Here is an 18,194-nt window from a genome sequence, read left to right as displayed (position 1 = left end):
AAAATAAATACAGCAGCTATCCAGATGACTTTAATATGTTTCCTGAGGGATGAGGCTCGGTTTCTGCTAACAAATTATACCTCAGTCTTGGCTATTGAGGGGTAATCCCTCAAATTGTATCCCTGATACTGAAGATCACAGTGTGGTTACATCTGTTTTTAAGTGTGTTTACATGAAGAAAGACAATCCCAGACTGTCACTTCAGATCATCTGTCACACGTTGCGTGGGTCATTCACTGTATTTTCTCTTCACTCCATAAATGCCAGCTAATGCAAAGCACTATATTTGGCTCTTGTGACCTTTATTACAGCTGATAGCGACAGCCATGGATGTGATGGAAGCTCCATGTCGGCACAACAAAGGCTGCTTGCTAGTGGAGCTAGATTTCAGATGTGAAAAACGTGATAGCAGGTAAGAGAAAATGACAAGCAGGTATTTTCCTTCTCTTATGTGATAATTACCTGCAGTCGACTCCCTTTAGAAAGGTTATCTGAAACACAAACATCCTGAAACAGCTCCAGGAAACTGCACTGGTGCAATGCTGGGGACCGTTTATGGGAGATCAGACATTTCAGATCTTTAAGTGTTAAAAATGATTAATATGACAGTGACACACTTGATAGATAGGCTTGGTAATTATCTACAAATTCAAGCTGCTCTTCTTGGAGTACTAAGGGTTTTAATTAAATTGGGGTTTTTTTGGAAAATAAAGCAGGTGTAAATTTTTTCTCCAGACAGAGCAGGGTCAAAATATTTCATATAAAGTGTTGATAAGAATCACTGCGAGGCATGCTGTGGCGGGCGAGGATGATCTTATATTTCCAAGGGAAAGGCCAAGCTAGAAATATGTTATGTATAAGTTTGCCTGGATAAAAATAAACATGAAATGAATTCAAGTTTGCATCTAGAAGGTTGCAACAACAACATAAAAAGGCCTCTTTTAAAGAATTCGGTTGATCCCTCTTTTGTTAATTTGATGCAGGCCGAAATTACATCAGATGACAGCATAATCCGACATCATTATCAGCATCAAAATGTGTTTGATGCTGTTTGGCCCGGGGCGGCCGGCATGTGCAGCCTCTGTAACGGGATGATATGGATTACACTTTGCAAACCGACCTTGCCCCCCTCTCATTTTTTATGCCTGCCAGTCGAACGCAGTGATGACCGCGTGCATTACATCGCTGCCAAATAAAACCCAAATATCCCCTATGATTAAGGTCACTCATACACTGCTCAACAGAAGCCATCCTCTTATAAGCCTCAGAGTGGAAGAAGAGGGGGGGTGACCGCTTGGACCTTAGTTAGTCTTGATGTCGTTTTATTGTTTTGTTCCTTCGATGCTGCCCAGGTTCTCTCTGCCTCACTGGGGCTGCCGGTGACAGGAAGAGGACAGTACAGTAATCAAAGTTTTCCTCTGAGTCGGTGTGACCTGTTGTTGGCTTTCATTTGTGTATCACTTAAGAGGCTTAGGCTTTTTCATGGGAAGTTTATCCCTGGATCACAGGGATCTGCAGGGCTCACCGGTCATTTGCCATCAGTATCCCAAGAGCTCAGATTGTTAGGGCTGCTTTATTCTGAAATATGATGGAAATGTGTTGGACTAATTTGGCTTTAGCAGGATTGGCTGAATATTAGTCCACTCATCCAGTGGATTATCCAGTGGCTGCGATGAACGTACTGAACGTGGATAGATCTGTCAAACGCCCAATACAGTATATCTTTTGCTTTTTCTCTGATATTTAGTTTCTTCTGCTCATAGAAGTGCACATTCTGATGTAGCCACGTGACGCCTTTCCATAAAGATGATAGCATTTCTATCCAACACACTGCCTGCAGCTGACATAGTAAAGCTGTGCAGCATGTAATGCTGGTAATGGTAAGAGCTTTGGGAGTTCTTACCCGGTGAGGTGAGCTTATCTGCACAGACAGCATGTGTATTCATTTAATCTGAGTTCAACATCAGGTGTCAAGTACGATTAGAACTGATGCACATGCATTTGGCAAAATGCTTTTAACAGTATGGATTTCGTGCTCACAAGTACCTCATCAAGCACCAGTTGTGTTGTGCTTTTGCCATCAAATGATTACATTTTAATGAGATGCAGATACATTAGTTGCTAGTACCTTATGACAAAAAACAAACAAACAAACAAAAAAACAGTTTAGGATGAATATCAGGGTTTTTTTTACTCTTGTCAGGGCGTTGCTCCCTAATTTTGTCTCCTGCTGAAACATTGTTGACCTTCCTGTTGGGCGTGCCATGTTGGAGTGACAGCTGGTGTGATGTAATAACACCCCCTCCAGTAGACAAGTTATAAAGAGCAATATCTAGTTCCATGGATTGAGATAAGCTTAGGTAGATTAATGCTCGGGACACTGAAATGTTTGTTGTATAAAAGCTCTGTTTATAAAACAATGTGTCATTGCCCTATATGAAAAACTGATCTGGCAGATGGCCCGAGTTCCTCCATGTTAAAGGCATTGCTAGTCTATGGTTTGTGCTGCTATGGCTTAATGGGATTTAAGACTCTTCATTCAAATGAAATATATATAGAAAAACTGGGATTATTTTACAGGCTGTTAATCTCTCTCTCTCTCTTTTTTTTTTTTCAAAACTGAGCCTGCCCCACGGTTTTAGCATTCGTGGAAAAGTGGAGCGACTGTGAGTGCTACAATCAATGAACGCTAGAGTGCAGGCGGCCTATCAGCTCAGAGAGCCACAGAGATGCCCTGTGGACCATTTCACTAACGTGAAGCGTGCTCAGTCGATTTGACTCACTTCAGCCCCGCTGCCGTGCCTGCCTTTCCAGAAGCGTTCCCATCCTGCTCCACAACGACAGACACGAGGCTTCGCCAGAGCTTCTCCATCACCGACAACTCACCGCTTCGGTGCCCTTTTCCAGCTTCATCCCTTCAAGCTTTGGCTGCTTGCGACTCAGGAGCGAGGCTTTGGTACCGGTCTGCCTCAGCATCCCGGATCATCCAGCTACTTGCCAGACAAATAAAACTCTGGTGAAAACAATTCTTAAAGCTACATCAGAGGCGCTTCCGGTTCCTTAACTGAGCGTGCAGTTCAAAAATCAGCGCTGCCAACTGATTCCCACTACACATCCCATCATGCCTCACTCCTTCCAGCAGAAAAAAGGTGAGTAAAAAATAGAAAAAACTGAGTGCTGCTGCTGGTTAATGAATGATGATTGTAGCTTTGCTGAAAAGGGAAGAAATTATCAACAAACTTTTAATTAATTGAAATGTATTTGAAATTTCTGAATCTGTTGAATGCTAATTTACTTTTGTCCATCGTACAAGAGACAAAGATATTCCAACAGGTTAAGAAATAACATTACAAGCATATAAAATAGCATTTTAGCATTTTGCTAAGTTATCATTATAAACTAAATTCCTTTGTTGGATCTTCTAATTGTATTTAATTTGGCTTCTGAGGTAGGACGAGCTAACCTGATTTAAACTATTTCCCTTTTATTCATCATTCATAAGTCAAAGTAAGAACATCATACCTCAGCAGGATGGCAGACAGCCAAACACTTTGACAGGAAGGCCAGAAACTGTTTGCTAACACCTGTATTGATAAATTTCCATATATCTTTCATGTCAGTCAGTTAATCTCTGAGATCAAATCAATATACTGCTGAATTGTCTGCGCAGCCACAATATGAACAACCATGCAAAGTAACAAAAAAGGACATACAGTGAGTGCAGGTCATGATAAAACAACTGACATCTGATAAGCAAATGGAAGTACCGACTCCAATAAATAATGCCCTCACAGCTTTTATCTGCAATATGTAAAAACATGTAAAATAGACATTTAGCGCAAGCAAAGATGCGATATGAGCAATTTCAGGGACCTTTTTGATTCACTTTTGATTTTCATGCCAAGTGTAGACTCCAAAAATCTTCTCGTGAGTGCACAAAGGACACAGAACAAAACAAAGGTGAGTGGTTTAGATAAATCTATGTTCTGCAAAAGCTAAACTCTTGGGTGTAATGTTTTGTTTTACAGTTAAAAGAACGTTAGTGCTCGGTGCAATCCACACTTTGGTTGGAAAATTAAATTTTCTGTTATGTGGTGATGTGTACTAAGAACTGTTTGTGGTCCCGTGCATGCAGAGCACAGCATCTCTGAGAGTGCAGCAGATATCAAAGGTAGCTGTGTGTGTGATGTAGAGCAGATAACAATTATAAGAATGTGTCGAGCGCAGGATCTGTCACAATATGAACTTCCACCTGGCATTTCCTGGGCTGTGGAGATGCTTTTAATGAAGGCACAAAGGGATGCAGTATATGTTAGTGTTACTAACTTGGAATCAAAAATGCATTCACTGCCAAAAAAAGAGAGCCTTTATTTTGAACTCGATCAAATGGTTAATGAGGTGTGACGCTTATAGGAGCAGATTTTTTTTTCCAGCAAAAATAATCTGTGGGAGTTTTTCTTTTTTTTTCTTTTTTAATCATTCAGAACAAAGAGCTGTCTAGTTTTATATATTAACTGGGTGTGGGTGCTGATGAGGCAGTCAGTGTCGTGAGAAAATGAAACACATTTTGAGAAAACTTGCACATACCTTTTTAAGCTTTGCCTGGAAAAAAAGAAAGTCATGGCACTTTCTTTGTTTGAATATTAACATTTGAAATGTAAATGTGCATTAATAAATTATGCATGATATTTTCCTTGATATTTTATTTACAGTAAATGCTGGAATTATCTTCCACTTGAATCCACGTCAGCACCCAGAGTTTTCTGACTTCTGGGGCTTGGTGGGATTTCTTTCATCCCACGTTTCCACATTGGATTTAAATCCATTTACTGCTTTGACTGGAGGATAGCACATAAAAGCTGACGTAAAAATATAACTGTATACAAATAGAGGCTGGCAACAATGGATGCGGATGTGGACTCTTGACCAAAACATGAGGGCTAATGTCAAAGCTCCTGTGTTTGTAACGAAAGGCGTTTTATATTTGGAACTGCAGTGACTTCCCATATCTGGATTTGAGGTAGTTAAAAATGTATATTAGTCTAACAAGAATTTTACCCAGGACTGCATTCATATTTTAGGAGTTTTCTAGCATAGAAGCAGCAGAGACAGGGAGCTGAAGTGCTGGATGTGTTGAGTGCACTGTTGCTGCTTTGTACGTAGCTCTTGTTGAACTGTGGCCTAGAGCTAGGTGTGTGTAATTCCTGTTTAGCCAGCCCTGTAGACCAGTATCAGCAGTTGGCACTGGATACAGGCGGCTACTTTGACCTGGCAGTGGAAGCAGTGCAACATGTGAGAATTTGATATGGTGGAAATCAAAATTGGGCCGCAGCATGATGGAGTGTGAGGGCAAGAGAGAGGAAAAACCAGCAAAGGCAGAGCTGCAACAGTTAAATGGGGGAGGAGTGGGGGGCGACGTGAGAGCTCAGTCCCCGCTAACAAAACACACTGCTGCGACTGCATCTGTGTGGAGTGAATTTCTACAAACTCATGTTTGCAGCAGTGCTCCCACTGAGTGTTCCCCTTCAGTTTTACTTTTACTTGACAAACGCTTTAGCGTCGCTGTGCAGTGGGAGTGAACATTCAGAACATTCACAAGAATTCAAACTGGTTTAGCAGCTTTGAGCCCGGACCGTTTACATCCCCGCAAACCTGTTGACAGGGGAAGATTCCATCAGCACAGTGGAAATACACTCCAAATATTACCTCTGTTGCCTAAACAGTGAGAACAGCAAGGTTGGAATTAATTGTTCTGAACCTGTGCGCTCGGCATTTTCACAAAGGTCTGTTTACAGTGCATCGCTTTTAACACGAGACACTGAAATCACTGGTTGCCATTAGCTGAGACAGCGTGTTTGTGTTTTCTCACTGTGTCACCAAAGAGCTGAACAATGTCTCAATTATGTCCAATCACAGTGTGAAATTAATATGCTGAACTGCAGAAGCAGGTGTTTTCCAGAAACGCAGCACAGCAGTGCTTCCCTACCCACCGCATCCCAATCAGATAAACTTAAGTTACTTTTCATCCATGCAACATTAAATTTTAATGTGGAATTAACTAAATTGATGTAAAACAGTGGAATTCTGTGCATTTTGATGCCTTTGAGGGGAAAACATTAACCTATGTGCATGTGCAGATTTTTATGTTACAATTCAGCATTTCTTCTCTGGTGAGACTCGCATGAGCTCGACTAACTGTAAAACTTATATTCTATACAGCAGATTACCAAAAAGGTGTTCAAATAAAAACAGTTTATTAAGATCAGAACAGGAACAAAAGAAAAACAACCAAATAACTAACACCATTACACTGTAACGCTTCTGTTATATACACCAAATTACCATACCTTAAATAAGCATTAAAATAATTGTATAATGACAACCAAACAACTGATGTTATTATACTGTACATAATAAATAACCATGAATTTACAGTAAGAAATTACAGCGATTTTATTGGAACATTGAAATGAGTTTAACAGCAACTCAACAACTAGCAGCACTTTAAAGCTCGCATTTTTACACAGCAAATCACTGTCATTGTTTTATTGAAAGAAACCGTTTTTTAAGATAATAATAGAAATATAGAAATGACAGATTATGATACCACAGGATTCATATTCTAGGGAGCAAATAGCTGTAATTTTCTTACAGTAAGACTCAATTGAAAATATAACAGGCCCATTAAAATAATAGTATAATGTGATCAAAACCTGACAATATTGCATGGCACAGCAAATCCTTTTTTTTCTAGTAAGAAGCTGCTTATTGAGGTTATAGTGGGAACACTAAACTAAAATAAAGCCTAAAATGGAGTAGATAACATCTTAGAAGCAGCCAAATGTTGTCAGTATTTAACAGGAAGATCTTATGTTTATTTTGTCAGTGTTTAGGTCAGTTTGCATTCAAAAAGCTGATCTTTTTATCTATCTGTTTGGGAGTACAGTGGTTATAAATCCAGTGCACATGCCAGAACACACAGACAAAACAAAAATGCTGCGATACGAGAAAGGAGCCTTGAAAAATTTCCAGTGCACTTCCAGCATACCAAGATCTACAGCTTGATGCTAACTAATAGGTGTTGTGACAGTAGAGCAGGAAAGGGGGGTCGATTCAGAGAGATGGTTCTTATTGGATCATTACGGAGGGTGGTGCAAAGAAATAAGACCCACTTGTTTACCATTTGAATCCTTGCGCTAAAGCTGCCTGTCAGAATGCGGATACCTCTATTAAAATACAAAACTGAATCCACATGGAGATGCATAACAAGGCTTTGAAAAGTAATGTCTGCAAAAGTTGTTTCCAAATTTAACAACTCCTCATGTGCACATGGAACTCGAACGCTTTGCAGCCCTGGGCGTGTGAAAAAAATGCAAGCCCTCAGATTGTGAAGATATGTGAAGATGGTAGAGATTGCCGCATGCTTCCACTATTTATTCTCATGTTCCGTGGAAGAAACTGACCCATCAACCAGCAGATGGCACACTGGCAGGAGACTGTTTTCGGTATGTGTGGAAAATTCCAACAAGTTCGACTCTGCAGACTGCATTCCTGGCTCCTCTCAGCTGGCCTTGAGAAAGTCCTGAATCTACATGCTTTGATATGACTAAATTGGAATTCTAGCCTACCATCACGCCTCTGCTCTGACTATAACCTTAGCATGTAGCTTGCTTAGTGAACTCAAGGTTATCCACATAGGCGCACTGAAGAAACTTGCTCCAAAACTTACTTTTCTTGCAAGTGGGATGATATTTTTGTTTTGGAAATAACACGATAAAAAAAAATCTTTCTCAAAGCTTTTCGGGACCTCTATTGAACAGTGTAAAAAGTACACTGATGACTATTTAGGAAGCACCCTTTGAATAAAATGCATTTGCAAAAATGGTCATGATCGCTTTTTGTTATGAACATATAATAATTGTTCTCCTTTTAGATAAATGTGAACGTCTGCAAGCTCTTTATCTCTGTGATTCTGAGCTGCTGGTAATCTTCCTGTGTGTGTGTGTGTGTGTGTGTGTGCGCACACGTGCGTTTAACCTTGTCAAGGGGCACCAAAAAGCAACGTTCAAACTCAAGCGTGTGAGTGCAGACACACGTGGCAGTATTGTTGCAAACAGACATGATTTCACGTCACAATATGACTCGTCTGTTAATTAAAAAAGCAAAAGGCAAGATTCTGAGCAACGTGAGCTCATCGTTACCTGCACAGAAAGTCTTTTGAAGTGAATTTATTTATTACACCTCATGTTGCTGTAAATCATGCATGCAGTACGGTGTGTTTACGATCACCTCATCAAACGGAGAATCAAGGAAAACGTACAAATGCATACAATAAGATGTGGAAAACAAACCCTTTTTACTGCCACACTGCAGTCGTGCCACAATTCAGACCTGCAGTAGTGATTGTGTTTTACAAAGAGAAACTTAGTTGTGGACAAACGCAGAAAGAAAAAAAAATGCTTCTGGGATGCATGGAGTTAAAAAAGTGAAACTCAACAATATAAAAAGAAATTCTTTTAAAGAAAGGAACTAAAAAGACCTCTGTAGCTAACAGCATTATCTGTTTGGTGTTACAGTGCGGTTGCATCATGCCTCTCAGAACAAAACTCCACACTCACATCTTTGCTGACAATGAACACTGAAGTTGGCAGAAATTTGCTGTGAAACGAGACAAAAGTGTGCAGTTTATGAAAAAAAAAGTGAGGCAACCTCCGGGCCTCAGGCTTTTGTCAGTGGGCATTTCTATTCAATGACCTATCATGCTCCAAGTATAGGCAATGATACGGCTTAGAGACGTTTCACATTGTGTCAGAAGTGTACAAGATTCTTTTTTAAATGTGCAGCTGTTACCGGTCGGTCAGACTTGAATCACTGTCACAGCCTGTTTATATTGTCTCTGAACGGCGTGGTGCTCAGACAAAGGAGCCGAGACCCAGACGTCACGAACTCTTGTTTAATTGTACAGCCTGAAAGAAGATCAAGGATTAACCGATAAACTGTTCATAACGCGATAATACACTCTCTATCAGTTCAGACGGGGGCATATTGATCAGCCACTCAGCACTGTCTCTCTGTCCTCTGTAAGTGGGTCATTTATTTTTGCTAGGAACTGGTTGAGTAAAAGTTTGCCAAGGATTTGCAGTAATTATCTCTTCCTTCTATAGCCGGGCACAGCATGGGGCCTTGGTAAATTACACATCTCTCTCCGAACTCCTGGATGGTTTATGGCCGTGCATTATGCATAACTGTGCTGGAGCGCCTTAAACATCCCCCAAGTGGATTGAAATAAAGTTGACGCTGCTCTTTGTTTGGAGCTCAACATAGTCTTTATTTGGCAATGCTGAATCGGAGATTGCTGTAAAAGCGCGCATCTTAATTATTTTGGAGACTTTTCCCCCCCCCTTTCCCCAATGGTTTGTGAACACCTGGAGTGTTTTTAGTGGGATGCCGGATCCAGATGGGCGGATGCTCGGGCAATCCACGGGGAAATGATGGTTACAGAGTGTGTCGCCATGCAAAGGGTTAATAAAAAAACAAAGAAAGAAGGAAAAGAAAAGGAAACGCAGTTTGTTGTTCGCTGAATTCAGAGGTAAAGCGCTGTGAAAAAGCAATCTGTGGTGTCAGATATTTTAAAACTATTTTCTCTCAGAAAAATTTGACCTGTGGACAATTAGAAAAAACATGTAAAATAACTCTGAATTTTATACAAATGCATTAAATTACAAAAATGTAAAAGATAAACTACAAAGACTTTATCTAAAGCTAGAAATAAGGAGAAAGGTACTGACTGTGCGGATAGCTTTATAAATTAAATACAAATCCACATAACACAGCTGTATGTTCCACTAAAATGGATCTTCAGTCACTCTTTGCCCTTTAATATTTACAGTAAATGCAGATCAGATGCATTATTTGAATATTTAATCAGTGCTACCCACTACATATCTCATAAAACACAAGAGAAACCACAAATGTGAATTACTTGGAGAGTTGTGTCTCTTCTTTCAAGGAGACATAAGTCTGTTTTTCATTCGACCTAATATTTCCAATAATTACTGTTATTTTGTGTTATATTCTCCAGCTCAGCAAATGCTCCTTCTGTGCCAAGGAGTGAACGGGATGAGAAAAGACGGGGAATCCGTGGTTTGGAATCACCACAAGCAAAGTTTCCAGGGTGAGTCACTGACAGTAAATGCTAGCCCACAAACTCATGAAATGAATAGTACTTTTCAGTTATTGGCATCCCCTAAACGAGACACAGAAGCCAACTATTAGCGAGTAATAAGCGCATAAATTCACACCACTTCTACCCTCAATGTAGGGATGTAACAAATCTACACACTTGGTTCTAGTTTCACGCAGACGCCCAAGTGCTGCTGCTGGTTTCAGATGAGGAAAGCACCAAGTAAAACACACTTCCAGTAGGCTGAGGAGTTTATTCTTGCCCAACTCTGTGAAATGATGCAACAGGGAGTACACATGCCTTAAATTAAAAAAAAAAAAAAAAGTAGAGTGGGGGGAAGAAAATCACAGCAATGCATTTAATTAATTTTCCAGGAATCTTTCACTTTGCATTTAAAGTGTGCACATCACCTGACAGGCATCCTCCCCTTCCCAATTAATCCCAGTAATCCAATCAGAAAAACAGGACAAGTACATGCAGCATGAAACAGAATACAAGTTCCCCGTCTATAACATTATAATAGCGCCAAAAACACACCACCTATGAGCCTGACATCTCACCTCCTCGCATAATTTAAAAAACGTTATTAAAAATATAAATGCATTCACTCCTGTGCATTCTTCTTCCTCAACTCACCTCATGCTTTCTGCAAGTTTCCTACACAATCTCAAAGTTCATTTACCGAAGCTCTCAATTACTAGCAGCTGTTTTAGCGACAATCCGCTCAGATTCACCTGCTTTTAAAGCAAAAACCAAAAGGCAGAGGCAGTGCAAGAAACCGCTATGCGCGCATGAGAATATCACAAGAAAAACTCTCAACCTACCTAGTGAAAAATCTGATTAACTGACAGAAAAAAAACACCCCAAAAACAAAACAAGTGGCATCCACACTGCTCAACAGGCTGCCTACAGTACTTGTGAATAATAAATCTATCGAAGCTTTCCTTTTGCAACAAACCCCGGTGGTGACTCGATGTATTCTCCGTCTATGTGGTCACAGCAAACCTGCAGGAAACCACAAAGAAAAAAGAACCGTGGACATGGAGAGGAGCGAGCCTGTCCGCATGGGCCTAATTAAGAGGGCTGTCTGTGTGCTGTACATGTACGGTCTGTGTGTTAAATGCGACGACGGGCAGCCAAACGATGCGCTGCTTAAGTCATGGAATATAAATTAGTTCTGAGAATTTCGGGGGCCGGGTTTAAGGAACTGGTGACGTCGCCTGCTCGACGTCCTGTGACTGCGGATCGAACCAAAAGGCGGGGGATGTTGCTGCTAAATGTTCAATTTTTAAAAAAAATTATACACATTTTTGCGCTTATTTAAACGCTGCTTTTAAGTTTTCTCGCCGTTAGAGTCGCCTTGCGTGAAAATCGGAGGGATATCTGCTCTGGAAACGGGTTGTTTTAACTCGCAGTTCGGGAGGTCCCTCTCCCCTGCCCCGGGAGAGTGGTACGGTCCGGGGCTCAAATTCCGAGAATTGTGCTCGTCTGATTCTTAGAACTGGGGTTCTTAGAAGTGGTGATGCAAGAAGTTTCTAGGAAAGCGCTACCAGGTGATTTTTTAAATTCCATATTATTTTTTTCTGCTTTAATTTGGCGCGAAGTTGTTATGTGTTATTTGTTGCTGCTGTTTTCGACATGTATGCCGGTGCTTTGTGTGCTTGTTGGGCTGTTTGACGGGCTGTGACAGCGCGAGCGGCTGCTGCTCTCAGCCCGGTCGCGCGCTCGCAGTGAGGCGGCGGGGCTGAGAGCGGCGGCCGCAGCTGAGCTCCGGCTCGCGACGCTCGCGCTGACAGCCCGTCCTATCAGGAGGCTGTAGCTACGGCGGGGCTGGATGAGCGTGTGCCGCCCGGAGCTCGCGTGAAATCAGGTGTCCGGGCGGTTGCGATCGCTCTTGCCCTGTGATTCACTTTGAGTGGGCTCGCTGCGCTGTCACACGAACTTTGCTGGCAGCGTGGCAGCCGCAGGTTCTCAGCGTTTTTCTTTTTTCCTCCGTAATTTGCTCTAATGGAGCGCAAAGAGCTGCGCACAGCGAGCCCCGCTGTTACCGTAACACTGGAGCGGAAATATTAGAGTTGGAAGGTGTGTGTGTGTGAGAGAGAGAGAGAGATTGAGTGTGTGTGTGGTTTTTTTCCGCGGCAGAGGCTACAAGTTGTCTCTCATGTTTCCACTGTGACAGCTCGCTGCATGATAACCAAACTACGCCGAGTTGAGAGCTTTTCACCCAGACGTGCGCAGTTTCGGTTGTGCAGTAATTTACGCGCAGTCTGAGACGAGAGACCCGAGAAATGAAAATAAAACTATAGATATTTTTAGATTTAAAAATAAATACAAATGCGTCCTATCACTGAAATGAAGTTTAAAAGCTGTGATACTCCTCGGAGGTTTTCTGTTTCACAGGAGGAGGGGGGGGAAGTACTGAAGAAAGTACTTCATGATTGGCCATCAGTCACTTTAAGGTGCATTCTGTTCTGGTTCTATTTTCGGACGTGTCTAGTTACACTGAAGTAAATATCCGGTTATGAGTCCCCTGCCGTCTCGTGAAGCCGATTCTTCCTTCAGTTAATTAAATGTTAGTTTTTTGCTCTCGTGCAGTAATTGACCCAGAAATGCGCTTAAAGACATGCGCTGCGCAGCGCTGCGGGGCTTCACCGGTTTTACCACAGCAAACAAGTCAAACTCTCACTTGTGTTACCCTCCCAGCTGCACCGGTGTGAGTTTAAAAAAGTCCCAAGGTGAGGACATCTTGCGGATGAATTTAAAATTTGGAGGTTATTTGTGTGCCAACAAAAAGTTTAGAGTAATAACTTAGTCAATTCGTTTTTATTTGTACAGCTGCGAATGCGCTGAAGGAGAGCCCCAACTCTGAGGCCACAATGCCCATCTTACAGCTCATTAATGCGTAATGCGCAGGTGTTTGTCTTAAAAATGTACAAGTTTTAATGACCAACATGAACTTTTCTCTTTCTGTGGAGTGTATTTAAACCGTGCACATTTATATCGTCTGGAGGTCTGGATGCTCTTAAAATGCTCACGTGTGCAAAGGAGTTTGTTGCATTGAGCTGTTAACCAGAGGTTCAGAGAGAGAAAGTGAGGGGGAGAGAAATGACTCCAAAGAAGAAATTTAAATGTCTAGACAGTGTTTACTTAATAAATGGCGCCGCCTTCTGGTGATGTGCGTGCTGCCTTCGGAGGATCGTCAGTAACTTGAGCCCAAGTTCATCTACTTGAAGCACACATACTCTTTGTGGCACGGCAGCCAAATACAAGAATATTTTATTTAAACTTGCTTTATTTTTTTAAAATTAGAATAATCTTTATGCTTTTGCCCTTTTTTTTGCAGAACTTGACAAAATGGCTTGCGCAGCAGACAGCTGCATACAGTTCACGCGCCATGCAAGTGATGTTCTGCTCAACCTGAACCGGCTGCGCAGTAGAGATATCCTCACAGATGTCACTATCCTGGTCAACAGGCAGCAGTTTCGTGCACACAAGACCGTTCTCATGGCTTGCAGGTGTGTGAAACTAAAATCGGCGTTTGTGCTGTTCTATTTCTTTTGAACAAGCGACTGATCTTTGCATGTCTGCTCCTTTCGTTTGCTGCAGTGGGCTGTTTTACACTATCTTCACTGACTCCCACAAGTGCAACCTCAGTGCTATCAGTCTGGACCCAAAGGTGGACCCAGAGGGCTTTGCCATCCTGCTAGAGTTTATGTACACCTCCCGTCTCACACTAAAGGAGAGTCTGATCATGGCTATCATGAATACAGCTATCTACTTGCAGATGGACCACGTTGTAGACACCTGCCACAGATTCATCAAATCCAGGTGGGTGGAAGCCAGTTTTGTTTTGTTTGTGTTTTTTAAATTGCTGATAAGAATAAATCCATGGTTATGAATACCTCCATGTTTACGGCATCCTCGTTCTCTTCACAGTGATCCGACTGCCAAGCTACCTAGAGACGAGTTTCTGGTCAGTCCCTTGGTTTTACCTCAGGATGTCCATGCTTACAGAGCCCATGATGTTGTTGACAGTTTGCACAGCCGCGTAGCTCCGTTCAGGGACGGGAGACCCTACGGTTCAAACATGTTCAGCGGGGTCAGCACCCCCAGCAACTACCATCTCTATGGGCAGTTTCCCATGCCAGGATTCCCCTTCCCTCTCTGCAAGCTGGCCGATACCAAAAATGCTTTTGCTGACCTCTCAAAGAGCAGCATCCACCACAAGCACTGTCCTCCGCATGACAGCGGCATCAGGGCAGACTACAGCAGAGCCATTGGCACAAACTCCTCTGGCATCATTCACTCCACCACCTATGCTTCCAGGGAGGTAGTGAGAGACGATGAGATGAGGAAAGAGAGCCACGAGGGGGTCAGCCAGTCTGTCGGTTTCAGCACAAGGAAGCGTGCATTTCCCATGTTGTCCCTTGAGCACCAGAAAGACTTGGGCAAAGAGCACGCTCCTCAGGCCGAGGAAGATCTCATCCATCAGCACTATCCCCTGGGAATCTCCGCTGGACGCAAGAGCCTCATGAGCAGCCCGCAGAGCCCCCTCAAATCAGACTGCCAGCCCAACTCCCCGACAGAGTCCAGCAGCAGCAAGAACGCCAGCCTCTCCCAAGCTGCTGGAGCGCAAACGCCACAAGGCACGCAGGACCCCAAAGCTCGCAACTGGAAGAAGTACAAGTTCATTGTGCTGAATCAGAGCGCCAAGGAGGACAAGGTGGGGTTAAGGGATCCTGGGCTTCACTCACCTCAACGTCTCGCCCTGCAACCCTACCTCCACCCCAACGACTCGGAGAACCTCGACCCACAAACGACGAGCAAGAGCAACAGCGAGGATCTACCAGTACCCCAGGCTAGTCGTCTCAACAACATCATTAACAGGTGGGTTTTTGTTTGACACGTACACATCTGCATGCTTTAAACAAAACAAGGAAATGTATAGTTGAGGTGATTTAAATGACACACTGGGCAGATTTTAAGATTCTTTATAAGCACATAAAATTTCTTTTTCTTATAAGAAAAAACAGGCATGAAGTGAAATTCAGTGTTTGTAAATATCAGGCAGGATAGTTGTAGGATTTTTATTTTTGTAATGAAATTTATGTTGGAAGAATCTGATTTGAGATGTCTGACTGGATTAGTTTTCGATTTTGTGTCTGCAGTGCGCTTGAGGGGTCTCTGAGGAATGGCGATGGCCACCCTCCACACTACCTGAACCGCCTCACGTGCTCGTCCTGCGGCTCCCAGTCCCCGCAGCACTCGGAAGTCTGTCCCAACCACTCCAGGTCCCGTCTATCAGAGGAAATGTCAGAGCTTCATTCAGAATATTCAGACTCCAGCTGTGGTGAGTTTGGGATTTCTTTGCACCTCCAAAATGAATCTGAGCACTTTCGGAGCACAAGTCAACATCAGATTTTTCTCTTAAACAGAAAACGGCACGTTCTTCTGTAACGAATGCGACTCCAAATTTGCTGAAGACGAAGCTTTGAAACAACACATGCTTCAAGTACACAGCGACAAGCCATACAAGTGCGACCGCTGCCAGGCTGCTTTCCGCTACAAGGGCAACCTGGCCAGCCACAAGACTGTCCACACAGGTAAAAGCAATTCACTCTCATTTATCTAACTCATCGGCTTTAGAAGTTGCTGAAATCTAAAGTGCTGCTTCTTGTTTTCAGGAGAGAAACCGTATCGCTGTAATATCTGTGGTGCTCAGTTCAACAGACCAGCTAACCTCAAGACTCACACTCGCATCCACTCAGGAGAGAAGCCATACAAATGTGAGACGTGTGGAGCTCGTTTTGTACAGGTAATTATACCCTTAAATTATTTTTTTATTTTTTTTAAACTCAAGAGTGTCTTCTATTGTGTTATCAGCTAATAGTGCTAATGCTCGAATCTGAGCTGTAATTATGGGCAGCTGTAATCACATTTGGCTTGACGGGAGTGCCCATAGACGTGCTGATATAAAACATGTGATGTCTGAAAAGTTTAATTTAAGTTTCACTCCCACTTTTTTTTTTTTTTTTTTTTTTTTTTTTTTTTTTCCTCAAGGTTGCTCATCTGCGCGCTCATGTGCTGATCCACACGGGCGAGAAGCCATACCCATGCGAGATCTGTGGAACCCGCTTCCGTCACCTGCAGACGCTGAAGAGCCACCTCCGCATACACACAGGCGAAAAGCCCTACCATGTAAGAATGATACTTCAAAGTTAGGAACCTCCTGAGTCGAGTCCAACCAAAGCGAGTGAAAATAACGCCGCTGCGCTTTCTTTTTCAGTGTGAAAAATGCAACTTGCACTTCCGCCACAAGAGCCAGCTACGGCTGCATCTTCGACAGAAGCACGGCGCCATCACTAACACAAAGATCCAGTACCGTATGTCCACAGTAGACATGCCCACTGACTTGACGAAAGCATGCTGAGCCAGATGAAGGAAGCAGCTTAAAGGAGGCAATCTTGACCTTGGCATTTATGAACCCCAACTTGTACAATCATCCAAAATTGTAGTGCCACACTGTGTTTATTAGACATGTAAATTGGCTGCGTATGCCATTCTAAACGGGTTTCCACTACATGTGAACGTAGAGCCACATGGCATCTTAGTCACTTTATTGTTTCTATATAGATATAAATATATATATGTATGTGGGGAGTGTTTTTAAGCTTCGAAGGTACGTATATAAAGCTTTATTTTGTTGAGAAGGATGGAATGTAAACAATCAGTTTTTTTTGAAAAAAAACAGTATTTTATATCAGAGAACTTACTTTTCTGAAAGTATTGAAAATTTTGACGGGTGGTACATATATTTTAAGATAATGGGATTTGCGGCTGTATAGAGTTGTCTATACATGATTTTTATGTAGATGTACGTACATGTTGTCAAGTTGCCATATTCACGTGAGCGGGGAATTAAAAAATAAATAATTGGATTTGGTGTAAAACATATCAGATGTCTGCTGCTGTCTGAGGATGTGCATGAGGTACTCTCTAACCGGTGTCGGGTTCTGGCGTGCACGAAGTGGGCAACTGCATAAATATTGTGACATATTGTGTAATTATATCCGTGGGATTGCTCTCTGCGGGCAGAGCCAATCTAAGTGTTGAAATGCATTTCAAGGTACTGCTTTGTAACGACCAAGAAAATTTTTTGCTTCAAATGTATTCGTATAGGTGTGACTTCTGTTGGTTGATTTGTTTTTCATAAGTGAAGGTTTACAGTTTTGCTCATTGTTCTAGATCCTACGGTAAAAGTCGTGTAAATGTCGAGGTTTTTTGTTTTTGTAGATACACTGTGTATTCAATGTGCCTTTCTCTATGGTGACTGAATTCCTCTCCATTCAGCCCAGCTCTGTTAAGGTACAACTCAAGGACGCCACTTGTCCTAGATCCCTGTTTGTGTGTGAGCGTGTGAGTGTATATTTTTAAATGCTCGTCACCAACCTTTGAACGTGCAGACTCATCATTGTAAATCTTCAGGACTTGTTTTCGGATTGGATTTTTTCTTTTTTTTTTTTTTTAAAACTGCATTAAAATTATTGTACAACGTTATAGATGTATGAATGTAAAATAAAGGTATTGGATTTCTATGTATTAACTCAAGAGTGAGCTCTTTATTATTTTCTTTCACTTTGTGTTCATGAGGAATGTCCCTCGATCTACGGGCACACAGATTTGACTGGTGTTCCTGAAACACCGGGCTGAAATTGGTTGGCGATGGCGGCAGTAAACTTAATCGAAAGTATTCACCGTGGCGTTTTCACTCAGTTTTCATGTAACATTTCAAACGATTGTACCTTCCACTCTGGTTACAGCCACATACTCGAACAAAGATAAGAGAATGAAGAGATGATTTTAACCTTGTTTTTGGCTTTTGAACTCTTCTAAATATCCGCGTATTATCAGGGTCGGCTCAGCCAGATTTTTCCATCTAAAACCAAGGAAAAAATAAAAGCTGTCAATAACTGAAACACTCATTTACCCCTGACACTTTCACTGTTTAACC

The 18,194-nt window shown here is 42.2% G+C and overlaps 1 protein-coding gene across 2 annotated transcripts; it reads left to right on the top strand.

Annotated features, from left to right (window-relative positions):
- The first annotated feature begins 2,630 nt into the window (after nt 1-2,630).
- On the top strand, nt 2,631-17,786 carry bcl6aa (BCL6A transcription repressor a). Of its 2 annotated transcripts, XM_084921608.1 has the most exons (10): nt 2,631-3,149; nt 10,082-10,174; nt 13,527-13,698; nt 13,790-14,011; nt 14,120-15,070; nt 15,352-15,533; nt 15,619-15,786; nt 15,868-15,998; nt 16,244-16,381; nt 16,470-17,786. In XM_084921608.1, exons 1-10 carry the CDS (start codon nt 3,122-3,124, stop codon nt 16,611-16,613), a joined length of 2,229 nt encoding a protein of 742 aa, XP_084777734.1. In that variant the 5' UTR covers nt 2,631-3,121; the 3' UTR covers nt 16,614-17,786. The 2 variants fall into 2 exon arrangements, with proteins under 2 accessions (XP_084777734.1, XP_084777735.1); XM_084921609.1 differs by lacking the exons at nt 2,631-3,149; nt 10,082-10,174 and adding an exon at nt 11,563-11,736.
- Nucleotides 17,787-18,194: the final 408 nt, after the last annotated feature.

The sequence above is a fragment of the Perissodus microlepis genome, chromosome 23, assembly GCF_051167445.1.
Source record: "Perissodus microlepis isolate ML-2025 ecotype Zambia chromosome 23, ASM5116744v1, whole genome shotgun sequence".
NCBI classification, from domain to species: Eukaryota; Metazoa; Chordata; class Actinopteri; order Cichliformes; family Cichlidae; genus Perissodus; species Perissodus microlepis.
The sequence above is the reverse complement of the archived record's forward strand: the minus strand, read 5'-3'. Positions and strand labels throughout refer to the sequence as shown.

Coding starts and splice junctions, on each gene's coding strand:
- bcl6aa (XM_084921608.1), top strand. CDS start 3,122: ATGCCTCACTCCTTCCAGCAGAAAAAAG. Junction 15,534..15,618: donor ATATTCAGACTCCAGCTGTG/GTGAGTTTGGGA, acceptor TCTCTTAAACAG/AAAACGGCACGTTCTTCTGT. Junction 16,382..16,469: donor CAGGCGAAAAGCCCTACCAT/GTAAGAATGATA, acceptor TTTCTTTTTCAG/TGTGAAAAATGCAACTTGCA.